Source organism: Phyllostomus hastatus, unplaced genomic scaffold, assembly GCF_019186645.2.
Source record: "Phyllostomus hastatus isolate PE091 unplaced genomic scaffold, TTU_PhHast_1.1 phas_contig_29, whole genome shotgun sequence".
In the NCBI taxonomy this organism is placed as follows: domain Eukaryota; kingdom Metazoa; phylum Chordata; class Mammalia; order Chiroptera; family Phyllostomidae; genus Phyllostomus; species Phyllostomus hastatus.
Window position 1 is genome coordinate 25221653 of NW_025333835.1, and position 24879 is coordinate 25246531.

Consider the following 24879-nt stretch of genomic DNA (forward strand, 5'->3'; position numbering starts at 1 on the left):
ACTGGTTTTCAGTAATTTGATTACTATATGCTTTGATGTGGTTTCTTCTGCTTGGGACTCACTGAACGTCTTGGATTTGCGGGCTTAGAGTTTCCGTCACCTTTGGATCATGTCTGGCCAAGGTTAATTCAAATACTTTTTCTGACTTGCCCTAATATTTCTGAGAGTCCAATTGTATGTGTATTGTCCAATTGTACGACTGGAGATATGGGTCGTTGAGGCTCTGTTCGTTTTTTCAGCTTTTTTCCTCTGTATGGTCAATCTGATCAATTTGATCAACTGCCAGACATTGTGACTTACATTACTGAGGGCCAAATCTTGCAGCCTTCCTTCAGCCTGTGGGTTTAGTCCTGGCACAATTGCGTAACTTGTGGGTCAGTTTGACTGTTTCCAGGCTTGCTCCTCAGGCCTCTCATGGCGAGGGCCAGGTGAGAGTGCTCTGGGACTAATGCAGCCCCTGACTGAGCCCTGACTCTTCGGAGACCTCCACCAAATGCCCCACATATGAAGAGCTTTCTCCATCATGGTTTGTGTGAGCTTTATGTGAACTTGAAGAATTGTTCAACCTATCACATTCCTTGTTCTTTCTTTGCCGTCCTCCACACACAGGCAGATCACTGATGCAGACACCAGCCCACAGTGTCTGCGTCATTATGAATGAAATGAGACATTCACATGGATTACTGAGTCCGGTGGAGGAAAAAGGACAGCATCAGAAAAGGCCTTTCTCTCAAGGGAAGCAAAAGCCTTGGCCCTTGCCATGACCACCCTTTATTGGGTTTCTCGGCACATTACAAGATGGTCCTCATTTACTATGCACAGTCTCACTTTAGGTGGTTACCTTTTACAGAAAACAAAGGAGCCAATGCTACTAATCACATCACAGAAGAGGGATATTTGCAAATGAAAAGGCAAAAGTGGTTGAACGGGTTACACTCATCCTTGGAAGGTTTACCATGGATTTTAGGAAGTTACTTTGCAGTAAATGTCCTCAATTCAGGGTGAGGGAGTCTTTTAGCAAGAGCAGGACTCAAAGCGTCCTAGGCACACTGCAGGCCTGATTCCCCACGGGAGAACCTATCCATGGGCGTGGGTCCTGTGCATCTCCAAGTGGGAGCTGGGCCCATGCCATGGAGAGTGGTCTCCTACAGATCACTACACAGCCAAACCCTTAAGGGGACTACTCTAACGATTTACAAGAGCCCTCTCTTGTACAACTCCTTCCTCTCTGTTGCTGTTCCCCTTAAACTTAATTGCCTTTTCTACTCCAAATTCTAATCCCTGTCCACTTAACTCCTTAGCTTCTCCCTCCCTGCTCTGCCTTCAAGCAGTAGTCTGAGGTCATCACACAGTTTACCTGCTTTTTCTGCCCTACTCCCAGGAATCACAGTCCTTAACCGACTATTATGCAACATGTTAAAAACATTCCATATGTTTTGTCTGGTTTCAAGTTGTTTATGTTGGGATGTTAATTCCCATAGCAGTTAATCCCTTGTGATTGGAAGCAAAAGCCTTCTAAGGGTTAAATAAGATATTTCTGTGAAGTAACTTATAACTATGAATCACTACCCAAATATTAGCACACAAAAACACATCCTGATAGAACCATATGCCTCAAGGTCCAGATTCTTTTTTATTCCCCTGCAAAGACTAGTAAATGAGGGAGAACACGACCACGCATAAGCTGAAATATTCCGGAAAGGTTAATTTTCCCCAAATCAAAATTTCCAAATTACTTGGCACATGAAATTTCTGTGAGAACTGTTCCATTTTACAAAGTACCAACCCTATAAAAATGCAAATACGTAACTCTTGGAAAGAATAGCATTTTATATTCCCAATTAATGAGACTGCAGTTAGAACTGCTCATCTGTTGGTCCCATGAACCATTACAGCACCGAGGGTCAGGTGTCTGACCAGTGGGTGGAGGAGAATGAAGTTGAAGAAGAAAGTACATTACTAATGGGAAAGATGGAGGGCAGAATTATTGACTTCATAGCTTTGCTCAGGGCAGGCCCTGAGGGAAAGGATTTGTCTGTCTGCTATATTTCCCTTGGGTACTATCTGTAATTACTATCACAGCTCATTGATTTTCAATTCTTTCTATTAATACATTTATTGGCCATTCTGACATTATTACAATCCGTCCGGCTCTGCTTCTTTAGTGGAGAATATCTCTTCTAAAATATGACTTTTGCAAGTGTAGCTAGTTTTTGCCTGCTTTAAAAAAATGGTCTTCTCGTATTAGCAATATCACAGATTCTGCATATGTTTTTCTTTGAAGCCAGGTAATGACATGCCAAGATTTCACCCCAGATCAAAAGATCTGAAATAGTGGGTTATCGGAGAATATTCAGTGATAAGCAAGTTTATATGAACAAGGTAATTCTACCAATTCACTAGCTAATTTGCCTCCTGTCCCACAGTAGGGGAGGGAGTAATGAGGCTCTGGTGCAGGCTAATCAAATGGCATTTTTATAATGCCTTTTCTTTTCCTCTGATAAAGCCATTACAGTTACACTATCTTACTATAAACTTTAACACACAGATGCATATTAAATCTTTGCTAAATTAAACATAATGGTTTACTGAGGAGTGGAAAAAGTCAGGTTTGCTGTTGTTTTTACCCACTAAAGCTATGGAATTTTAATATAATTGCCTTACATAAGCATTGCATAGTGTATGTCTAGTTTCAGCAACTAAACTTACACCTGTCTCTATTTTTTTTTTACTAAAGCCTAAGGATTGGGGTCTTTTCCAAAAAAGTACCTACCTCAAAATCCTACTTATTGTGATGCTGGCTCTCATAATAAGCAGCTCCTGAATTAATCACTATTTATTGAGCTTTGCCTCTCTATAAACTCCTTGTGCTGGGATGATGAGAAATAAGGAGAAACATAAAGTATAAGATCTGCTCATAAGGAAGTTCCAATAGAGTTGGCTTAATGGTGCTAATCAGTTCTCGGTAATACAGACACATCCGCCTCACCTTGTTATGAATGTCCTGCAGAATGGTTTGCAGAAGTTCCTATAAGCTGCCTCCTGGGAAAAGGCCATCACTCTCTTCTGCCCTACCTCTAAGTTAGGGCACTCAGGGGGATCTCCAGTCTGAGTAGGGCTGATACTTTCTGCTAAGGAGCTATGGAGAATACAAATAAATGAACCTATACTGTCTGTTCCCTACCTGTACGCTTCCCTGCTACAAGGCTGTGGCACAGACATTGGGCTCTCTCCCCACAATGAACACTGAGGGGTCTTATGCCACATAATTACTGACTGCTTGGAGCACTTAAAATTGGCAAAACACCCAACATCTATCCATCCATCCATCCATCCATCCATACATACATCTCTCTCCCACCCCCGCCACACTTTTGCCACCACTCTCTATCTGGCCATCCAAGGATCAGAGGTGCATCTGCCTTTGCAAGAGGAGAGAGACTAAGTAACAAAGGGTGGCAGCACTGCCGTGATTGGTGGAAGGACTCAGGCCAGCTCCTCCCCTGGGGTGGAGTCTTCAGATCTTAGAAAACAGTGAGGGTCACTGAGAAAAGTTTCTTTCTCATCTCCCTCTGACAACTCTGCACCTATGTTTCTTTTCAAAATACATATTTTTATTTAGAGAGCTCTCCTTTTCTTTTTAAAGACATGTTTCTTTAAAGAATTTCAAACATACAACAATCAGGCAAGAACAGTGCAACAAGCCCCCTTGCACCCATCACCCAGCCTCAGTGTGGGGCGGGATCCTGGCCAGTCTTGCTTCTGCCCGTGTCCAGTCTCCCTCCAGTTCATTCTACAGCACGTCCCAGACACACGATCATGCGTCTGTAAGTATACCAAGCACTACCCTGCAAGTGTGGGAACTCAAAAGTCCTTTGTAAAAACAATTGTCACCAAATGCCATTACCACACTAAAACCTCAGGTCACTTTTATGTTAATTTAATAATTCATTTCTGGCTTCATTATTCTGTTTTTACAAGATAAAATCTAACCAGAATTTAAAACATATCTCCAGATATACTTAAATAAAAGTTCAAATTAAAAAAATCTCCAATTTGAGATTTACTTTAAATCTACTTATATAATTATAAATTAGCATCTCTATAATTTGCTCTTTACTAAATGCCTTATGAAAAGTACATCAATAGAAACTAAAATAATGGAACCATTTTTATTCCCATTTTTCTCCAAAAGGAGAATATTTATTCAGCATCCACCTTAGGCAGGATATTCTTGGGAGTTTGGGTGGCTCGCTTAACTTCCCAGGTAAGGAGAAACAAAGAGATGAAGAGCTACTATGACCCATACCTCTGGCACTTGGCTGAGCAAGCACCTGAACTCAATTCTGTCTCAGTTTAAAGTCTGTCTATGCATTTCCACTTCCATACACAGGTAGCTCCACGGTAGCAGGGTTGTTAAACTCATAATGAGAAATGCTTTCTCCCACTACTTGCCCCTTACCAGGATCATAGACTGCCAGGCTGAACCTGGAAAGGGATCATTTTACCTCTCCTACATCCCCACCGTACAGAGGAGGGCCTACAGGCCCAGAGCTCTCTAGTAACTTCCCAAAGTCATTCAAGCTGGCAAAAGGCAGGGCCAGGACTACAATCAGGTTCCCTGTCCTAGGAGCAGTGCCCTTTCTCTGCATCCTGGAGTTCTAGTGCTCTTCCACCTACTTTTGTCCTCTGCTTGACAACAGGTGAGAGCATCCGATGGCTGACCGTATTTGGGAAGCCCTGGTAGCAGCAGGACACAAGCACCAAAGGTCAAAAAGTTATTCCAACACTCCTCGCAGTACCCAAAAGTGTATCCCAAGACTACACGCCCTTCCCATGGGCTGCTTAGCAGCATGCACTATGTAACCAGCAAGCCTGAAGAAAACCAAAGTCACATTTCTGGAGACTGCAATAATTACCTACTTAGTTATCATGAAACAAAGGGTGCAAGAATCAGGGAATGCCAAACAGAGAAAGGTACACCGAGTTGGTGTCAATATGCCAGCCTATCCATCCAGGTCACACAGGTCCAAGATGAAAACCTTTGCCACCAATAAGAATGTGTATTTCCAGTATTTCCAATTTTTATTTGCATGGTCACAACAACCCTATGAGGAAGATGGAACAAGTTTATAATGAGCTACTGAACCATTTCCCGTTTTTCACCTGCCAGTTATAATGCCTGGATGAGTTCAATAAAGTGAATATTTACTGAGCACTTACCGTGTGCCAGGAACTAGCAGAAGAATAAAAGAAACAGTTCTTGCCCTCTAAGCACCTACAGCCTGATTCAAGAAACACAAGCACATCCACAGGCAGAGTGGCTGTCCTTGGCTTATTCAGTGTCTTTCTTTAGGCTCTAAAATATGCTCATTAGGTCCTGACTCCCCTGAAGGTGTGGGGGGACCATTAAGACCAGATGACGGGAACAGACCCAAGGGACTACTTATAGCAAAAGGAGAGGACAAAGGAATGCCTTCATGGATGAGAACATGAGGTCCATGGAGAGTAGCACATCCTTGCAATGCTGCCTGTAGCCTGAAAGGCAGACTAACTTTTCTTTCCTGCAAACTTGGAGGTTAATGCCGGTGTCTTATAAACAGAATCTAAGAACTGGGTTTTCCAGAGTAATTTCAGAGTCCAACCAATGCACCAACTTCAGGCTTTCTCATTCACTGTCGTGACACATAGATGCGCTCCTATCACCTTTTGCTCATTGTACCCAACACATCTCATCTTTTGAAAAAGCTATAATCATGCATGTGATTAATCTTATCACTATGTTTACATCTTCTTTTGAATACTCAAACTTCAGCCTCAATAATAAATGTGGAAAGAGTCCCCGTAAGACTGAAATACAAAATAACCTTCAGAATTCTAGCACTCCTTATCTAAAAATAGTTCTGAGACTTTGAAATTATATAGTATGTTATCCATCCCATTATCGCCCAAGAACTCTAGTACGGTGACCGAAATGAAGTTCACTAAAATTTTACCTCCAATTCTAAACGAGAGCTGATTTAAAGTATTACAAATTACTAAACACAAATTACTGTATTCTGCAAATAGTTGTCATAATTCATTTCATTAAACACAGCTGGCTGCTTCTCCTGAAGCTTTACTGGAAAAGAAAATGAAATGCACCCATTATATATTTTAAAACTACACAAAAAAAACTAAGAAAAAGAATAAAATCAAGGTTCTACTTCCCTCCAAATTAGGGTTAAAATACCAATATCAGCTCTATTCACAAGGAGGAAGAGAAGTGATTTTAATGAGCTGGCATTAAGTAAAACCTATGAACCTACAATTTTCCCTTTCTCTGTTTGAGGACAAAAAGCCACTTCTATAAATGTTCATGCTGTAAAATCTCTAGGTATATGGAGGAGTTTTGCATCTAAACTGTTTGTGCAAACTTTACATTAGAACTGAAAAATAACAGAAAGGGAGAGTAGTACTGAGATGTCATCAGAGATTCCCAGGACCGGGGACCACCACACACTAACTATCCTGGCTGTGACTAGCGGCCCAGGGAGCATTCTCTGACTTTTTTCCTGTTCTTTTTTGCCTTCCTCCAACATGATGACTTGAGTGGATGCACTGGTATTCAAGTTGAAGAATATATGTATTGTGAACTAAAAAACAACACTGTGAAATACACTGCTTCTTCACTTTTCCAGCAGCGAAAGGAAAAAGCCTACCCTCTCTGAATGAGATGTTATAGTCTGTATCACTTGTTAAACTTAAGCATGGGTTGTACAGAAATGTATTCCATTAAACTGATGCTAATACATTTAAATGAAGAAAACAACAGAACTCCAAATAATAAAACAAATCTTCCCATGGTTAGGTTAAACCAAAAAGGTACGGACTAGTTAATTTGGAGGACAGAGAATTTAACTTGATAAGGCAGGCTAGAAAATCCAGGTGAAACAATAGCTTTCTCTGAAGGTTTGGCCACACCGAACAAATAATATTAATAGCTGCCATACAGGCTTTTCTTCCATGATGCTCTAACACCTCAGTCCTGAGCTGAAACTATGCAATCAGTCACTGTGTCATGTACAGAAGTGTGGAGTTGTGGTATGGCTTGACCTGGTCCACAAAGTTCATTTCAGAGCTATGAAAATCAACCCTGGACATAAAAGTGAAGTGATATTCTCCACGTGGCAAGGGTTTCAGACACAGGCTTACGAAGAAGTAGAGAAACATGCACGGAGGTGCCACATGCCCTGCACACACATTGCTGCAGAATGAGGGAGGTACTGGGGAGAGCCCGCCCAGGCTGCCACCCAGATTTATTAGAAATCCTTTTGGAACGACAGTATTTAAGACCTTGAACATCAGCCCACATGAATTTATACACCCTGATTTTTATGACAGTGAGGTTTTATTCACATTTAAGTTTTATTTTGATGGTTCAATTAAAAAATAATGCTAATGTTTAATTTTGATTTTTGAATAAGAGATACACTAATCAAATTAAGGATGAGTATTTAAGTAATTTACATCATTCTTCCAGGCATCGGCACTGTCACGGTGGTGGTGGTTTAGTAAGGGAGGCAGGTAGTGTGCACTCAGGTACCAGAGCGGGTGCCTGCTTGCTTAGATTCAAAACATGGTCAGCTGATGCTGCAAGCAATCGCACTGCCCTTATTATGATTGTAATTGGTGAAGCTATAATTGTTAACAATTATAAGGTCTCTGACATCCTTTATAAGAATTCTAGCTGTGCTCTTAAACCTTTATATTTTTAGTAGCCATAAATTAACTTGTCAATTTGGCTATGCACTGTGAAATAAAATTTCTTTTGCTTTTATGCTCAAACTCAGTGACCTCAATTTTACCAACTGTCCCCTCTCCTCATGGCACAAAAAAAGAGAAACACAAATGTCAAAAGAGCAATCCACCCAAAAAACAGTAACATTTCCATACGTAGACACTGTAATTTCCTGAGAAAGAGCCAAGATATTTTGACATTGAGTTTATATCCGAGTCTATTTTTTTAGCACTTCCTCTTTGCTTTGGATTTTTATTCGCTTTTCAAACATCCACCAATTTAAATAAAGCCATATGGTTCTTAAAAGGTCACTAAACCTTCCTAATTTCAGGGAGTTATCTTTTCCAAGTTGGTAACATTTGAGGTTGCAAATGGGTGAGAATCAAGCACAGTCTCAGATGATTTCACTCAGGAGGATCAAGCTGAGGCCAATGAACAACCCTGCCAGCCTCAGGATGCTCTGCAAAGGACGGCCACTATCATGAAGAGAAGGGGGCGTGGCGATGTCAGAAGCTCCTGCTTACCCCTTGTTCAGATTCCAAAAGCTCTGTTTTGACTCTGACTGCCGGCATCCCATCAAGCATTAACATTCTGTTTCCAAACGGGTTGCTATTCTGAGGATGAAAAAGAGAGAGGGGGAAATTCAGCGTTAAAGCATTCAAAGGAGGTCACATCTGGTCGGGCCTGCCTTCACTGTAGTACACTCAGTACCGCTAACCTAATTTTTTAACAATGAAGTATAATTAAATGAGAGTATCAGCATAACCAATTATCTCCTCATTCTGAACTTTCATTTGAAATAATGACGAAGAAGTTGAATTAATCAGTCTGATTCTCTGACCTCAGGGTTGGAGGTCAGACTGTAATAAACCAGAGTAAGGAAACATTCCATTAATTTATATGAGGCTGGGACAATTCATCACACTTCTGCTATAGTAGAAGGAAATATAAGGCAAGTTTCTTTCTTCTTTAGTTCTGGACGTTGTATGGCATCTAGAAATCCATCAAAAAGAAAATAGATAAAAAAGAATTAATGCATTCTCAAGTTATTGGCTCAAATTCTTCAAAACCAGACAATGCAGTTCTGGACACTGAATGTTGGCACCACGGCCATTCTGATCAAACACAGACTTTTACATAACCTCAACCCCAAACACCTTTAAAAACAACTAACACAAGTCTTGGATTAAGAGTCAATTTTTAAGTTGAAGTCCTAACCAAAGAATAAATAATGTTTTTTTGTTGTTGTTCTGGCATATGCCGGTCTCAATCGGCCTCCTCTTAAAAGGAAAACCTTATTTCTATTGTGGCTGGTCTCAATCGGCCTCCTCTTAAAAGGAAAACCTTATTTCTATTGTGGCTCAATGGAATTTCAAACTATATTCACAGAAAGATTAAAGCAAGGTTATTTTCTGCTAATTGTCATTGCTGTGGGGGTTTTCTGAAGGCAATAACTTATGAAGGTGGTCGGAAGGCCTCAAATCAGTCACTGCTTAAGGCCAGCATCTGGCTCATGTTTTAAAACATGTTGCGAACACCAACGTGAGCCTAGCACACTGACCAGACCGAAAAACTGAGACGACTAAATCTGACTGAGTTTTCAGAATGGTTCCTTTGCTCCATTATAGAGTGTACCTATGTGACACTGAAGTGATCTTATTAAAAGAAAAAGAGGTCTGTTTCTAAACTATTTTGTCTACCTGGTAACAAAGGTTAATATCATTTCTAAACCTCAGCTTTTTGCCTGTCTTACAGTAGAGTTAAATGAGAACAACTTCCACTTCAATAAATCACAAATTAAATGTTTTTATTACCAAATAATACCAATAGAGTGCAGTATAGTGAAGCTCTAATTATTTCTCCTGTTTCTTGACTCCTCTTTTTGTTTAAGAAAAATACTCTAACAAATAAAATTTATAGGGTCTCATTACAACTATTTGCTGCAAAATATCAACAAGAAGGAAAAGCAAATTTATTCTACAATTAATGAATGAACATTTACAAATTTCATGGTACCTCATCTATTAGGTGACAAAAAGAAGAAAATAAATGACTGTCATGTTCTTTTTGTAGAAATGCACATTATTATCAAAATTGACAGCATACTGCTTATAATCTTTGCTTTTAACTTGTTCATATTTGGGGGGATTTTGCATCCTAATAGATGGCTTAGAGCAGCAGGAACTTTCCTGGCGAGCTCAGTTAATTTGTTCCAAGCTTAACATCCTTTCGTGGAGGCTGGCGAGTTGTTTACACATCAAGCATGGATCTCACATCCCAGTGTGTCATTTGCTTCCCTGGTTGGAAGCTGCCTGCTTGGCTTGCCCCCATCCAGCCTCAGGAAAGCCTTCTAGCTGCGACCAGCCCTCAGCACTCCCCGCCTCGCACAGCAGCCCGGAATCTACTGTAACAAAGCATCCCGTGGGCTGTTCAGTTGGTAGACAATGAAGGATGAGTTGATATTGCTTCCTACCCCAGAGGAGGTCTTGTTCAGGGGAAAAAGGAAGATGCTCTGCAAAGGAGGGGAAAAGACAAAGAGCAATCCTGGCAAGGCAGGTTTAATGAACTGTTAGAATCTGATTAGAGGCTAATGTCCGTTTTAGTGCTTTATACCAATTTACAGCTGATATACTTTAACCATTTTCCTCACTGGCCGTGATAAATTCGTTAGTTTAAAAAATGCAAGCTAACCAGAGTCTTTGAGGTTAAAAACTGATAAATCCTGAAAACCTGACTGGGATCATGTTCCACTGAGCACATTTAATATCACTGTATGTTCACGATGGTTTTCTTTTTATTCTTGTTCTGGAATAATTCTACATGTGTTAAAGAAAGGTGTGCATTTCAGTTTCATGTGAAAGTGGAAAAAATAAAACACATTTTCAAAATATTTTTAAGAAGTTAAGTTTTCCCTGGAAATATTTCTCTTTCCCTCATTTTCCAGGATCCACAACCACACCCGTAATAAACACTATAAATGACAATGTTCATGGCTAAGGAACCAGTCCTTAATTATTACACTCTTTCGACTAGTGCAGATTCAATCTGTATGTGTGCCTGAAAGTTATACTGTAAGTATATACGGAGCATACTGACCTTTGCATTCATGATTCTAACCCTGTTTAGCAGAAGATTAGCAGTGAGCATCACAACACATCTCAGAGTATCCAGAAAGGGGTATGGTTTTCACAGAGTGTGCAGTAACTGCACAGCACTAAATACAGTCCTGGGGAAAAATACCGATAGGTCTATCTCTCTTCTGAGCTAAAACAAATATATACAATCTCAGGTGACTGTGGACTCTCAATATGTAATAAACTCTAATAATTTGAAATTGCTGTCAAACATAGCCTGCCATGATATTAATCAAAACACATTTGCTGTGGAATCAATAGCCCCATTGATTCCCAAGAGGTAAATAAAATTACAGAGTCATCAATTGTAGTAACATGGTCCTCTTTGTATATTTATATGGTAACATTCTGATATTACACAAGCCTATATAATTTATATATGTGTGAATACATTCATACATACTGTGTACACATAAGTTATTTTATACGAGTAAATTTTGTCAATTAAAGCAAAAGCTACCATCAGATTTATTAGCTGGCTGTTGGTCAATGACATGTGAATGAATGAGAATGGTACTCTGGATATTCCTATTTGGCAAATGAGATTTGGCAATACAACTGTCCAGCTGACAGAGCTCCCCTAGTCAAAAGCTGTATAAACACAATCATCACTGGTCTTCCCAAATCAAAATATTATGAGTGGAGTATGCAGGAAGGAAAGAGACTGACACTCAATGATCGTATCTCAGAAAAACACAGAACGGGAGTGACTTTCCAGGCTAACCACTCCACTCTGCCCTCCTACTCCCTCCAGATTGTGGGTCATCTAATTTGTACAACTGTAGCAAGAAAAGAGTAGGCCAGTCAATACTCAATAGACCTAATTTTAAACAAGGCTTTCCTTCATAAGCCAAAAATATCCACTGGTGTTTTGCTTTCTCAAGGTACAGGGCAGAGTCACTTAAATATGCATCCATCTTAAATTTTCATTTTTGGCTACAGGTGATGAGAAATATGAATCGCCCCCATCCATACCCACATTATGTTAAACAGTGTAGCAATTCAGGATTCACTGCACCACACTGATGAAGGCATTTTCATAGAAGATTCTTAAAGCTTTGCAACTAAGCGTGCCAACTGGTTAAAAGTATCATCCTTCAGTACACTTTTCTACAGAAAAAGCAAAAGAATCAGATTATAAGAAAATTAGATTTTTGCTAAAAAAATTTACAGAAGTCAACCTCTCCCCCCTTTTTTTGTTCATTCTATTACAGTTGTCCCAACTTTTTTTCCCTCTTGCCCCCCTCTAGCCAGCCCACCCTCTTGCCTACAGTCAGTCCCCTCTCCCCTGTGTGGGTCCATGCGTCATTCATACATGTTCTTTGACTAGTCCCTTCCCCTTCCTTCCACCATTCCCCACCCCCCTCCTCCCCTCCTCCAGCTACCAGTCTGTTCCACATTTCCATGTCTCTGGTTCTATTTTTCTCATTTGTTTATTTTGTTCATTAGATTCCAGTTATAAGTGAGGTCTTTTGGTATTTGTCTTTCGCTGACTGGCTTATTTCACTTAGCATAATAGCCTCCAGTTCTATCCATGCTGTTAAAACAAAAGGTAGGACTTCTTTCTTTCTACTGCCTAGTATTCCATTGTGTAAACGTACCACAGTTTTTTAATCCATTCATCTACTGATGGGCTTTTGGGATGTTTCCAGCACTTAGCTATTATAAATAGTGCTGCTATGAACATAAGGGTACATAAGTTCTTTTGAACTGGTGTTTCAGGATTCTTAGGGCATATTCCTAGCAGTGGAATCACTGGGTCATTAGGCAGTTTCATTTTAATTTTTTGGGAAAATTCCATACTGTTTTCCACGGTGGCTGCACCAATCTGCATTCCCACCAACAGTGCACTAGGGTTCCCTTTTCTCCACATCCTAGCCAGCACTTGTTTGTTGATTAGTTTATGATGGTCATTCTGACCTGTGTGAGGTGGCATCTCAATGTGGTTTTACTTTGCATCTCTCTGATGGCTTGTGATGCTGAGCATCCTTTCATGTGTCTGTGAGCCATCTGTATGTTCTCTTTAGAGAAGTATCTATTCAGGTCCTTTGCCCATTTTTTAATTACATTGTTTGTGTTCCTGGTGTTGAGTCATATGAGTACTTTATATATTTTGGAGAGTAAACCTTTGTCTGATGTATCCTTGGTAAATGTGTTCTCCCATATAGTTGGTTCCTTTTTCATTTTGATGGTTTCTTTATCTGTGCAGAAATTTTTAATTTGATGTTGTCTCATTTGTTTATTTTTTTATTTCCCTTGACCTAGGAGATGTATCAGAAAAAATACTGCCACATGGAATGTTTGAAATTTTATTACCTATGTTTTCTGCTAGAACTTTTATGGCATCATGACTTATATTTAAATCCTTTATCCATTTTGAGTATCTTCTGCTGTATGGTGTAGGTTGGTGGTCTAGTTTCATTTTTTGCATGTACCAGTCCAATTCTCCTAACACCATTTGTTGTAAAGACCCTTTCTACTCCATTGTATGCTTGTGCCCTATTTGTCGAACATTAACTGACCAGAGACGTGAGTTTATTTCTGGGCTCTCTATTCTCTTCCATTGATCTATGTGTCTGTTCTTATGCCAGTGCCAGACCATCTTCATTACAGTGGCCGTGTAATGTAGTTTGATATCAGGTATTGTGATCCCTCTAACTTTGTTCTTTCTCAGGATTGCTGAGGCTATTTGGGGTCTTTTTTGGTTCCCTATACATTTTTGGAATATTTGTTCTAGATATGCTCACATGTGAAGAATGCCATTGGTATTCGGCAAAGTAGTGGGATACAAAGTTAATATTCAGAAATCGAGGGCATTTTTGTACACCAACAATGAATTATCAGAAAGAGAAACTAAGAAAAAAATCTCATTTACTATAGCAACAAGAAAAATAAAGTACCTAGGAATAAATTTAACCAAGAATGTAAAAGATCTGTACTCAGAAATCTACAGAACACTGAAGAAAGAAATTAAGGAAGATACAAATAAATGGAAGCATATACCGTGTTAATGGATTGGAAGAATTAACATCATTAAAATGTGCACACTACCCAAAGCAATCTCCAGATTCAATGTAATTCCTATTAAAATACCAATGGCGTACTTCACAGGTCTCCCCTTTCTTGAGTCATCTCTACCATAACAATAGATTAGAATTATACTCAGCCAATGGTTTCAGTTATATCTTATTATACAAAAAAAAAAAAACACATGGTAGGATAAAACAACAACCATTTTATTATTCTTGGTAACAAACATAAAACCTAATACTTGCATATTTACTATGGACCAAATCCTGTGCTTACAGTAGTAACCCAAGAGGTCAATGCTGTATTATCTGGAGATGAGTCATCTTCTACACAGGACAGGAGGTTATACTGCCAAGGTCACAAGACTGGTTATGTGTATAACTCTGTTGCAAACCAAATGAGTCTGAACCCAAAATGAGCTACTAACCACCTCTTTCTTTCTCTCTCTCTCCCCTGCCCCTCTCCCTCCCCTCTTCCTCCTTAAATATCTCATAATTAATTTAGCAAGTAAGTCCCATCCTGATTCAACATCCAGAAAAATCTATGGTATTCACATTTGCTACCCAGTGTTTTGAAGGTGTTCTTATCCTTGGTGGCCCGTTTAGTATTTTCACTATCGTTTTGTGGACATGGATGATATAGGAACTTAATCTTGTACTCATGAGAGATACGTGTGAACAGCACATTTCACTTATTATCACTTAGATTAATGTAAAAGCATATTTTTCTTTGCTCACATGTCCTCAGATTAGGTCAGTTTTGCAAAGGGCATATACCCCACGTTACCAAAAATCATCATCTCAAATACAGACTTTGCCTTTCCAGCCCAGTCATTTCTCTTCCATTGCTTTGCAGCACGGGAGAACAGACGTCAAAGTGAGGCCTGTACTTTAATGACAGAACTAAGAGTCAAACCATAGATCCATTGGGACTCTCAACTGAAACCCCCTTCAGTGGCTTCAATGATCCATATATACAGCATTCCGAAATACCTATCTTCACTGTCAAAAAAACAAAACCCTCCCATAAATACCTGACACTGAAACATGGAATTGTGACTCTCCTAAGACTGGTAAAACTGTGTGTGCGATGCAGTAGCTTATATTTTCCTGATGGCAAATATCATTTTATTTCCTATGTTGGCAAAGTGCTAAATTACCACAACAATGGATAGTTTGTTAATATTTTAGAAATGTGATCTGAGCCTCTAAGTAACACTATTAGCCCCAGAATTAATACAAATTATAATAGATTATTATTTTTGTCACATTCTAAAGCACTGCAAGCACTTGTGGATTGCGAGTTGACCAAATCTCTCCAGAAACATACACTGAGGATCACTGCTAATCCTAAATCATCTTCTTCTCATTCTATCTATGCCACGTTCGTGAACATAAGGCACAGTGTAAGACAATGGGCAAGCCAGAGACTGGATAACAGAAACCAGGTCAAAAACCAAAAAAAAGATTTGGTATGGCGGGAACAGAATGCTCACTGAAGAAGAAACTGGAGATGAGACCAGACAGGTAAGTTGGGGTTAGACAGCATGGGTCTTACATGTTATGGTAATCCACTTATTCATTCAAAAATACTTCTTCAATGCCTGCTCCACACTAGTTGTTAGGGGTACGAGTGCAAGATAGGAAGGCTTGAGGTAAATGCAGAAGAAATATGTTTTGGCATCACCCAATAGGCAGCAACAGGGAGTCCTGAAGGCTCCCTAAGCAAAAGCATAATGTGTTTAAGATTTGTGTTTAGAAAGACAGCACTTGCCTTAGTTTGGAAGATGGCTTAACATACCGTATTTGATGCAGAAGGGAGAGCAACCAGTTCACAGGCCGTCACGATAGCCCAGTGGAGAGGTGGTAAAAGCTTAAGCTGAGGCAGGGGCAGTGGGAATAAAGAGAAGGAAAGAATCCTAGAGAGTTTATAGGAAGCATGAACAGCCTTTGATGGGTGATGAGGAAGAGGGTGTGTGGTGGTTAGGAGGTGAGAGGAGTGCCGGAGGAGGCTCTGCTTTTTCCAGAAGGTACATGAAGGCTGAGATGGGAAGTCCAGAAAGAAAAGTCAACCACGTTCTATATTCCTCCAATATCCGGTAAAGGGCCTGCCACACTCGAGCGTGCATGAATATTTGGGTATATTGTTTAATTCCAGCATGTTTTTGCTTACATACAGAGGAAGATTTCTCTTAAACTGAGGATGTTCCAATCCTATAATAGATATATAAAGTCAAATCTATCCAAACTTGGAATCACACAAGTTTGGTTGAAATTAAAAGAAGAAACAAAACAAAACAAAACAAAAAATACTATATAAATGAGTCAACTTATTAGCTACATATTCGAGAAAAGAATTAACTCTGCTTTTTATCAATACTCTCTCCAGGACTTATCAGTCCTACAGACTTTCATGGTTATCAAAACTTTAAATAAAAACAAAATAGATATTTGCCAAAGTACAAGTTTAAGAGCAGTGAACATTAGCATATTCATTGGCCATTTCCCTTTATGAAAACCATGTGGATGGTAATGAAAAATCACCCAGAACACTGAAGAGAGTACTAAGGAAACAACACGGCTGGTCCTCTGTGCCTAGAGAGAATGAAGATTACTATCAGGTGTTAAGTCATTTATTTTCTCTGGGAAACAAAGGAAATGACTATTGACCTCCATTTCCACCTTTCTTGGTCTATGCTGATGTCAAGTGGCTCCTTATCAAACCCAGAATGAATTACCTTATTAAAACATGGGCTGTAGAGTGCCTGTCTCCTGCACAGCCTGAAGAAATAGCACTGAAGAGTTGGGAACAAGTGAAGAATTTTGAGGAGAAATAGAAATCCAAGTTAATTTTTTAAAATCATAAGTATTTTAATGAAAACAAAAATGGGAAAGATCAACCTTCAAGTTCTCCTCCATGGTCAGAAAAATGTGCCAACTGTTAAACACATACACTAGGTTTCCCCCCTTCCTCCAAGAATCTATATTCACTTTCCTTCTTGTTTCATACTGTAAACACTCATTTAGTTCAGGATTGGTCCCAAATATAATGTAATATTCCTTGAAAACCCTAGGCACGATATTGATTTTTAATGTAGGTTTCAGAAAAGTGGAAGAAAATAAACTTTACAGTTTCTTTCATCCCAGAAGTATTGTCGAAGCATCTGAAGTATTATACACATGAGTTTGTCATATTGTCAAAGGTGTAAGAAAAGCAATTGCTATTAAAAGATTGTATCAACAATTGTCTGGCCACCCACGTCAGACACATACAAAATGGCAATGCATTTCCCCTCTCTCCTTCTCCCCAAACTCTATACCCAGGGGATGCAGTGAAGGAAGACACTCCTAGTTGCTTACCAATGGCCAAATGCACAGGCTCAACCCGAAATGAATTGTCAATTTTCAAGTACTGTATATCCACCTTTAGCTTTTTTTTTTCCAGATTTCATACAGGGGTCTTTCATCATAATAATTAATGTTGATGTATAATCCAAATCCTAAACCAATTTGACATTTTTTTGGGCAATCCTGTTCCGTATTTTCTTCCACTTGATCTCAGTATCACTGGCAAGCATTCAGATTACCTCAGCTGTTACCTTTTCTAAAGCACTCTATCTCCCATAGCTAGGCCTGTTCTGTACCCTTTTCTGATTGTAGAGAAGTGTGAGTTGGAGTGGTGTCCAGAACATGGGACCAATGCACAGATGCGTAGGTCGAACGGAACAACCCATTAGGTCTACGAGATTGTCATGGTTTCAGTTTTCTTACCTGTATAACTTTCAACCTCACAGAACAGTATAAGGGTACAGCAAGACAATGCATATAAAGTGCTTTAGCATGTTACAAGTATTTTAAGTTAATATTTAAAATTTTAAATTATTAACAGTAACAGTAATACTATTTCATGCATTCTTCTGACACTTACTTTTAGGAATGGATGTCTTAATCCAATTTTTGTTTGAGACTCTGCAGAATCTACTGTTTTAGGTGCTATATTCTATATATGAACTATTATACAACTGAAGTGAAAACTATAGAGTTGTTAAAAATACTGATGATGGGAGACTGACCTGCACAATTAATACGTATTTCTCATGATGGATAGCAACAGTGCACTATTTTATCTATTTAAAGCTGCAAAGACGCACTCCAGTCACACAGGGCCACAACCTGCCTCTGCACAGACATCCTAAGGAGGACATGTCATAGTCTCTGACTACTAGACACAACCATGACGTGACTGGTGGCCCTTCCCGGCAAACCAGTGCCTTTGATGCAGTGCTAGAAAGCCCTGACTTAGGCTTCCATGTCACATGATTGCCCAGAAATATACTGTTTTAGATAAAGATATTTACTATTCAATCTATTTAGCATATATGTGATTTACTGAAGAATATACCTACAGAGTGGCCTGTAATTGAGCTGTGGAAAACTCACAAAATTATTTGACGAAAACAGAACTACATAGGAGATAAAATAAGAGGCTAAAGGTTTAAAGTTTGCCTGTATTTAGGGCAATATGAAGCCAGAATTATTAACACCTCTACGCCATTACCCATGCTGAAGGACATCTCAGAAGTCCTCCCCCATCTCTGCATTTTCTCATCGATCAACCATCTTTGTCCCAACTTAGAAATTCCGTAGGGTGTGAGTGTAAAGCAATTAAATCTAGGACTGTTTTTTCCCTTGTGTGGATACTTTCAATTTTCACCTCACAGCACACATAAACTAATTACTAAAATTCTGTGGAACTCTAAATTATACACTACATTTTTTGCTGATCTGCCAAAAATGTAAGTATAATTTTGATTCACTCTCGTGGAACGGCTATTGTTGTGTTGGCTGTTGTCATTGTTTTTATTTGAGCATCTAAAGGAAAAAAGGTCAGTGTCCCTGACTAAATTGTCAGGTATTACATGTTTTAAAAATTCTTGTGGTACGCTGATTGAAAATTACTGGTCTGACAAAATAAAATTCAGAAAAGAAACAAAATTCATTCAGCAGAAATCTGAACCATACTTTTTTATTAGGGAATTATAACTGCAAGGTATTTACTCAGGTCTTGCTTCTTCCTGCCAGCCTCTTAATAAACCTGCCCCAAGAAAACAGAAACAGTATAATTTTGAACCTGTGTAATTTATTGTACCCAGAAAGTTTCTATTACCTTTTCCTGCTATTTGATACTGACTATGGCTAAAATAAATGTTGCTCCTAGGGAGAGTAAATACTTAGGAAGTCCACTGCCATCACTCAGATATTCTTTCAGACCAGGCCTTTTCAATGTCTACAATGCAGACATTTAGACCAGAAGCTCCTTGCTGTGGGGCTGCCCCGTACACTGCAGGCTGTTCAACAGCACCCCGCACTCTGCCGCTGCATCCTAGTAGCACCCCCCACCCCCCGTAGCTGCAGCAACCCAGGATGCCCTCAGGAATGGCCAGATGTCACGGGGGAGGAGGTAGGGGGCAGAAAGTGCCCCACTGAAGAAACACTGTTTTATAATTACTAATTTAATGAACTCATTAGAAAAGAATCTTACTTTTACTGCCTTACAGTATAAACACTACCTCAATAGTAAAAGAAAATACCTGACATAAAGAATATTTATAGTCTGCATTAGAATATACTTGCTGGGAAACGGGCAACATTTTATGAGATGGTTTTATTGTTTTCTTTAAATTCCTCTCCCCTATCTGCATAGCCAGATTTTCCAAGTGCAAAGATTCCAGAAAGGAGCGGCAAATTTGCTCATTAGTTCAAGCTACAGGAGAGATCTCTAGACCTGAGATGTGGCCAGTGAGAATCAACCAACTTAGTCTCAAAAAAGTCCCAAAATAAGAACTGTAATTACCCAGATGGACATGGTGACTTAACTTTGAACAAGAAACTAGAAGACAGAGTTTTCCTTCTTGATTCTACATCAGATTTGCTGGATGATATATCCCTTCTAGGATTTTATTTACTTATCCTCAGAGATTAGGGGAGGGAGGGAGGAAGAGGAGAGAACCATCCACCTGTGAGAGAAACATGCATCAGCTGTCTCTCACACACACCCCTTTGTTTTTCTTTATAGAAAACAGGATAAGCCAAACAGTGAAAGACGAACACCATATGATCTCACCTATAAGTGGAACCTAATCAACAAACAAACAAGGAAACAAAATATAACCAGAGACACTGAAATTAAGAACAAACTGACAGTAACTGTAGAAAGGGCACATGGACAAAGACAAAGGGGGCCAGGATTGAGGGTGAGGGGACTGGCAGGGGAGAATGGGGACAACTGTACTTGAACAACAATTAAAAAAAGAGAGAAATATGGACAAAAAAGAAAATGGGACCAACTCCTCTATCAAGAACAAAGTATTTCACAATAGGAAGTGAAACACAAGCCTGTCTATATGATTAATTTTGTTAGGAATGTCGTCTTGTCAGTAACATGAAACGCCGTACATCCCTGCAGCGACAACACATCCTTACAGAACCGCAGGGGTCCCTTCTGTCTAGGGGCAGTGGCCAGAGAACAAACAATAATCACCCCAGGTTATGTGAGCCAAACTGCTGGAGGTTTCTTTGCCAAAGAAGAAGAGGAAGAGTGCTTTCCTACAAAAAAATAGAAAAATTAACAATGTGAGGGTTAGTAGATCTCGAGGACATCTTACTGCCAATTCAAAGAAACAAACAGAAATAGGAACCGTTTTTAGAAGACGGAAGACGCGCTAGAAAGGCGAACAACAAACTCACCCCCCTTAGCATACAGATAGTCCCAATCCACGGTGCCGGGTGACCACGAGCTATCAGGCAGCTGAAATGTGATTAGTCCAATTTGAGTGTGTTTACATGTAAAATGCACACTGGATCTTGGAGATATTATATGAAAAAATGTATACTATCCCATTAATTTTTAATTGATTCATGCTGAAATAATATTTTGGTTATACTCACTTAAATAAAGTATATTACTAAAGTTCATTTGCTTTTAACCTTCATTGCACCACTAGAAAATTTAAAACTACACATAGGGCCCTGACTGGGTGGCTCAGCTGGTTGGAGCAGTGCCCTGTACACCAAAAGGCTGCAGGTTTGATCCCCAGGCTAGGCACATAGGGGAGGCAAACAATGGATGTCTCTCTCTCATATTGATGTCTCTCTCTCATATTGATGTCTCTCATCTCTGTCTCTCACTCAAATCAATAAAAACATATCCTCAGGTAAGGATTAAAAAAACCTACACATATGTACTTCTAATATTCTGTACTATCATTTCAGTAGACCTCAACCTGTAATGGTATCATGATCTTCCCTCCAGCTTCTACCCAATCCTTTTGAAAATATGGGGGGTTAGGGGAATAAGGAGTGAGAAGTTTTGAATGTCATCAAATTGGAAGAGTGCCAATGGCCTTTTCAGTGCCGGGGGACCAGGGATGCTGAAAGTCCTCAGTGCAGACGTCAGTCCCGCCAAATGAAGAATTGCCCCATCCACGACATCCGTTGTACCGCCACAAAAAAACAGGCAGGTGAGATGACCAGCCAACTGGACTTCAGAAACTAATTGCCGGGACCCGACTTTGTATTTTTAGCCCTGACCTCTTTCTCTCAAGACCAGAAATATACTCCAAATGACTGGTTGGCATCTCTAAAGAAACACTCCATGGGCCTGGTACAATTTACAAATCCAAACCAAATTCAGTTTCTCCAACCTCCACACACAGGGGGAGGGGAGGGGAGGGGAGGGGAGGGACAAGGAGCAAAGAAGAAACTGTTCCTTTGCTAACTCATATGAAATGTCTACTGGACTCCTTGGCCACTCACAGCCAGCCTTTCCTCTCAATTCCCATTAATCCTTTATCTCGTAGGTGCCAGTCCTGCTACCACTCTTCTTCCACTCTGCTGCCAAAGACATTTTGGGACAGAGGGAAACTGTTCCCTAACTACGTCTAAGTCTTAACTAACTTAACTTAAACCAGTCAGAAGCAGAATCTCCCTGATCTTTGTTGTCAGATAAAATTTAAGGAAATAAGGAAAGCTTAGAAAATTTGACTGCACTTTAAGCAATAAGTCAGATAAAGGAAAGAAAAGCATCAAATACGGTTACATATGACATGTGGTCATATATAGTATGTGTGTATGGTTATATACTATAAACATGTAATATAATATGTAATATATTTACATATTATACAATTAGCATGAATGGCTGTTTAAATTGAGTATTAAGAGATTTAGTTTTGCCCTGGCTGGAGTAGCTCAGTGGATTGAGCACGGGCTGGGAACCAAAGTGTCCCAGGTTCGATTCCCAGCCAGGGTACATGCCTGGGTTGCAGGCCACAACCCCCAGCAACCACATATTGATGTTTGTCTCTCTCTCTCTATCTCCCTCCCTTCCCTCTCTAAAAATAAATAAATAAAATTTAAAAAAAAAAAGAGAGATTTAGTTTAGAAGCATTATTTTTCAACACAGTATCAGGTACATGCTCTTGAAAACCACATTTTATTGCTACTAGATTTTAAAAGTGCAAAGCATGGTCAAGTTCATCTTGCTCAGAAGTACATGGTCAGTCGCCCAGATCAGCACGCTGTGAGGCACCACCACTCCGCACGTGTCCGACTGCAGGGACGGCAGCCTCGAATACTGCAAAGTGCAACTGTTTCCTTGCAACAGGTACTTGACAGCCTATGACACGCTGGAAAAAAGCTGGAGATGAACAAATGAACGAGAAACATCAAGACCCACTGTATCACAGTAAAATAATGAAGTTAATTACAAATGCTAGTGTAAGAACATGACTGAGCAAGCACACACGTGAGTGTGTGTAACACTGTAAGGCTTATGGCATTAAAAATGGAATCAATCTAAATGCCAAACAATAGGAAAGTGGTTGAATGGATTATGGAATATACAAACACCTGAATAATATTTATTCATGAAATTTATGATACATAGCTTTTCATCTTTAAATAGGTGAATGAGCATAATTAAGTGAGGAAGAGATACCAGAAGAATATGTTTCCATAACTTTAAAAACAATGCTAATAACACAGGGAGGGAGAGGGAGAGAGGAAGTGGAGACAGAAAGGGCTAAAAGCACGTGAAGTGGTATTTTTCATTTTTGCCTTGACAAATTTTCTCACATTTTATGATTTCCCTATATTATCTGTGTAATCTAAAGAAATACTTGGATGTTCAACATTTCAGGTAAAGAAAAAAAAAAATAAAAACAGCCAAGCAGGTGGAGAAACAAACAGGAAGAGAAATCAAATGAGAGAAGTCAGTTTTTATCCAGCAGAGTGTATGCACACACACGGAGAGTTGCACGCATATTCACGTTATAGTTAAGATTTAATGACTACTAATCTAAAAATAAAGTAGGTGGAATTAAAAGGAACTTATTGTCTAAGCCATATTTGTGACTGATGCATTGAATTGTTATATTGCAAGTGGGCTATCAACTGATGTTTGCAACTGTGTCCACTGGGCAGAAACCTATGCTATGTTGCTATCTATGTGCAAATGCTGTAATTTTTTAAGTTCTAGGCATTTTCACAAGAATAGAAAATGGATGCACTCCTCTGTTATCTTGTACTAAAAATTTAGCATCCCATAAAAGGAAACTATAGGCTAAATACTTTTTTTTGTTGTTTGGTGGTTGGGAGGGTGGGGCTACAAAGAACAGCCAGTGAGTGTATTTTCAAAGACTTTAGTCTTATGAAAAATCCATCTTTTCTGTCCTTATCTGGAAAAGTCTAGCAGCGAAGAGATTTACACTTGTCATATTTTTAAACAAAATGCATGCTCTTGTAACAACCACAGACAATTGTGCTCTCTGCCCTTTGGGCTGATCTCCCACTTCCCTGGGGTCTAAGGCCTCCGTCTCTGGTTATATAACAATATTGGAATTATTTGAGAAAATTCCTAGAGAGTTAAGAGGAAACAACTGGGTTCTCAAGGATGTATTTTTGGAAGAACTAAAAATATCCTCAGGGACTTTCAGTTTCTGGTCCACCATGTAAGAAGCTTAAAGTAGCCAATCCACGGGAACAACATGTAAAAAGCTGAATAAACAGAAAACCACAACTTCTGTTAGATCTATCAGCAAAGAGAGGTCTTACGGCAAGCTGCTGCCCCCAAAACTGGAGAGAAAAACAAGAGAATGCAGAAAACCGTAACTCACCAGAGCAACACCCCCCCCACCCCCAAAACCAGAAACCTCCATGTGAACGGTGCAAGGGCAGAGAAACATGACCTGTAATTGGAGCATTAGTGGAGGCTCAGGGTGGGCAAGCCCCAGGGTTAAAAACTCCAGGGTCATGAAGTTATAGGGGATACCCGCACTTTTGGGAGTTTTATCTCCAGGAGCTGTATCACGTCCTTACAGTGAATACTGGAGAAAAATCCCCCTCCCACTTGCATGGGGCGGGGGAGAGTTTCCATTTGAAAACGGCCAGAGCATCAAGTTCTTCTAACAAGGTCTGCCCTCGGGAGCATCTTACTTTGAGCCTAATCTGTTGGGGTCTTATCAGCACCAAAATTGCCTGTGGGAAGGAAGCTGTACAACTTGAGCCCCATCTAGCCATCCTGTCTCTTTTAAGGGGGGTGGGGCTGAGAGCACTGATGAAGTGCACAGTCGACAGGCACAGGCTCACCCAAACACTGAAACCTAACTACAGAACTACAGAACACTCCACTTCTACACCTTACTGTTAAATTGCTACAAGAAACACAAAACATGAATTCGAAAGAATATATGCACCATGTTCACTGTGGCATTATTTACAATAGCCAAAATGTGGAAACAGCCCAAGTGTCCATCAGTAGATGATGGATAAAAAACTTGTGGCATATTTACACAATGGAATACTATGCAGCAATAAAACAAAGGAGAAGAAAGGAATCTTACCATTTGCAACAGCATGGATGGACCTAGAGAGGAAT

The 24879-nt window shown here is 39.7% G+C and overlaps 1 protein-coding gene across 1 annotated transcript in view; it reads right to left on the reverse strand.

The window, feature by feature from the left end:
* Positions 1–24879, reverse strand: part of KLF12 (Kruppel like factor 12) — a 421669-nt gene that overhangs the window by 229582 nt on the left and 167208 nt on the right. The window contains exon 3 of the mRNA XM_045838960.1: positions 8305–8394. Within this exon, the coding sequence (XP_045694916.1) occupies positions 8305–8394 (90 nt within the window). The remainder of the gene's footprint in view (positions 1–8304; positions 8395–24879) is intronic.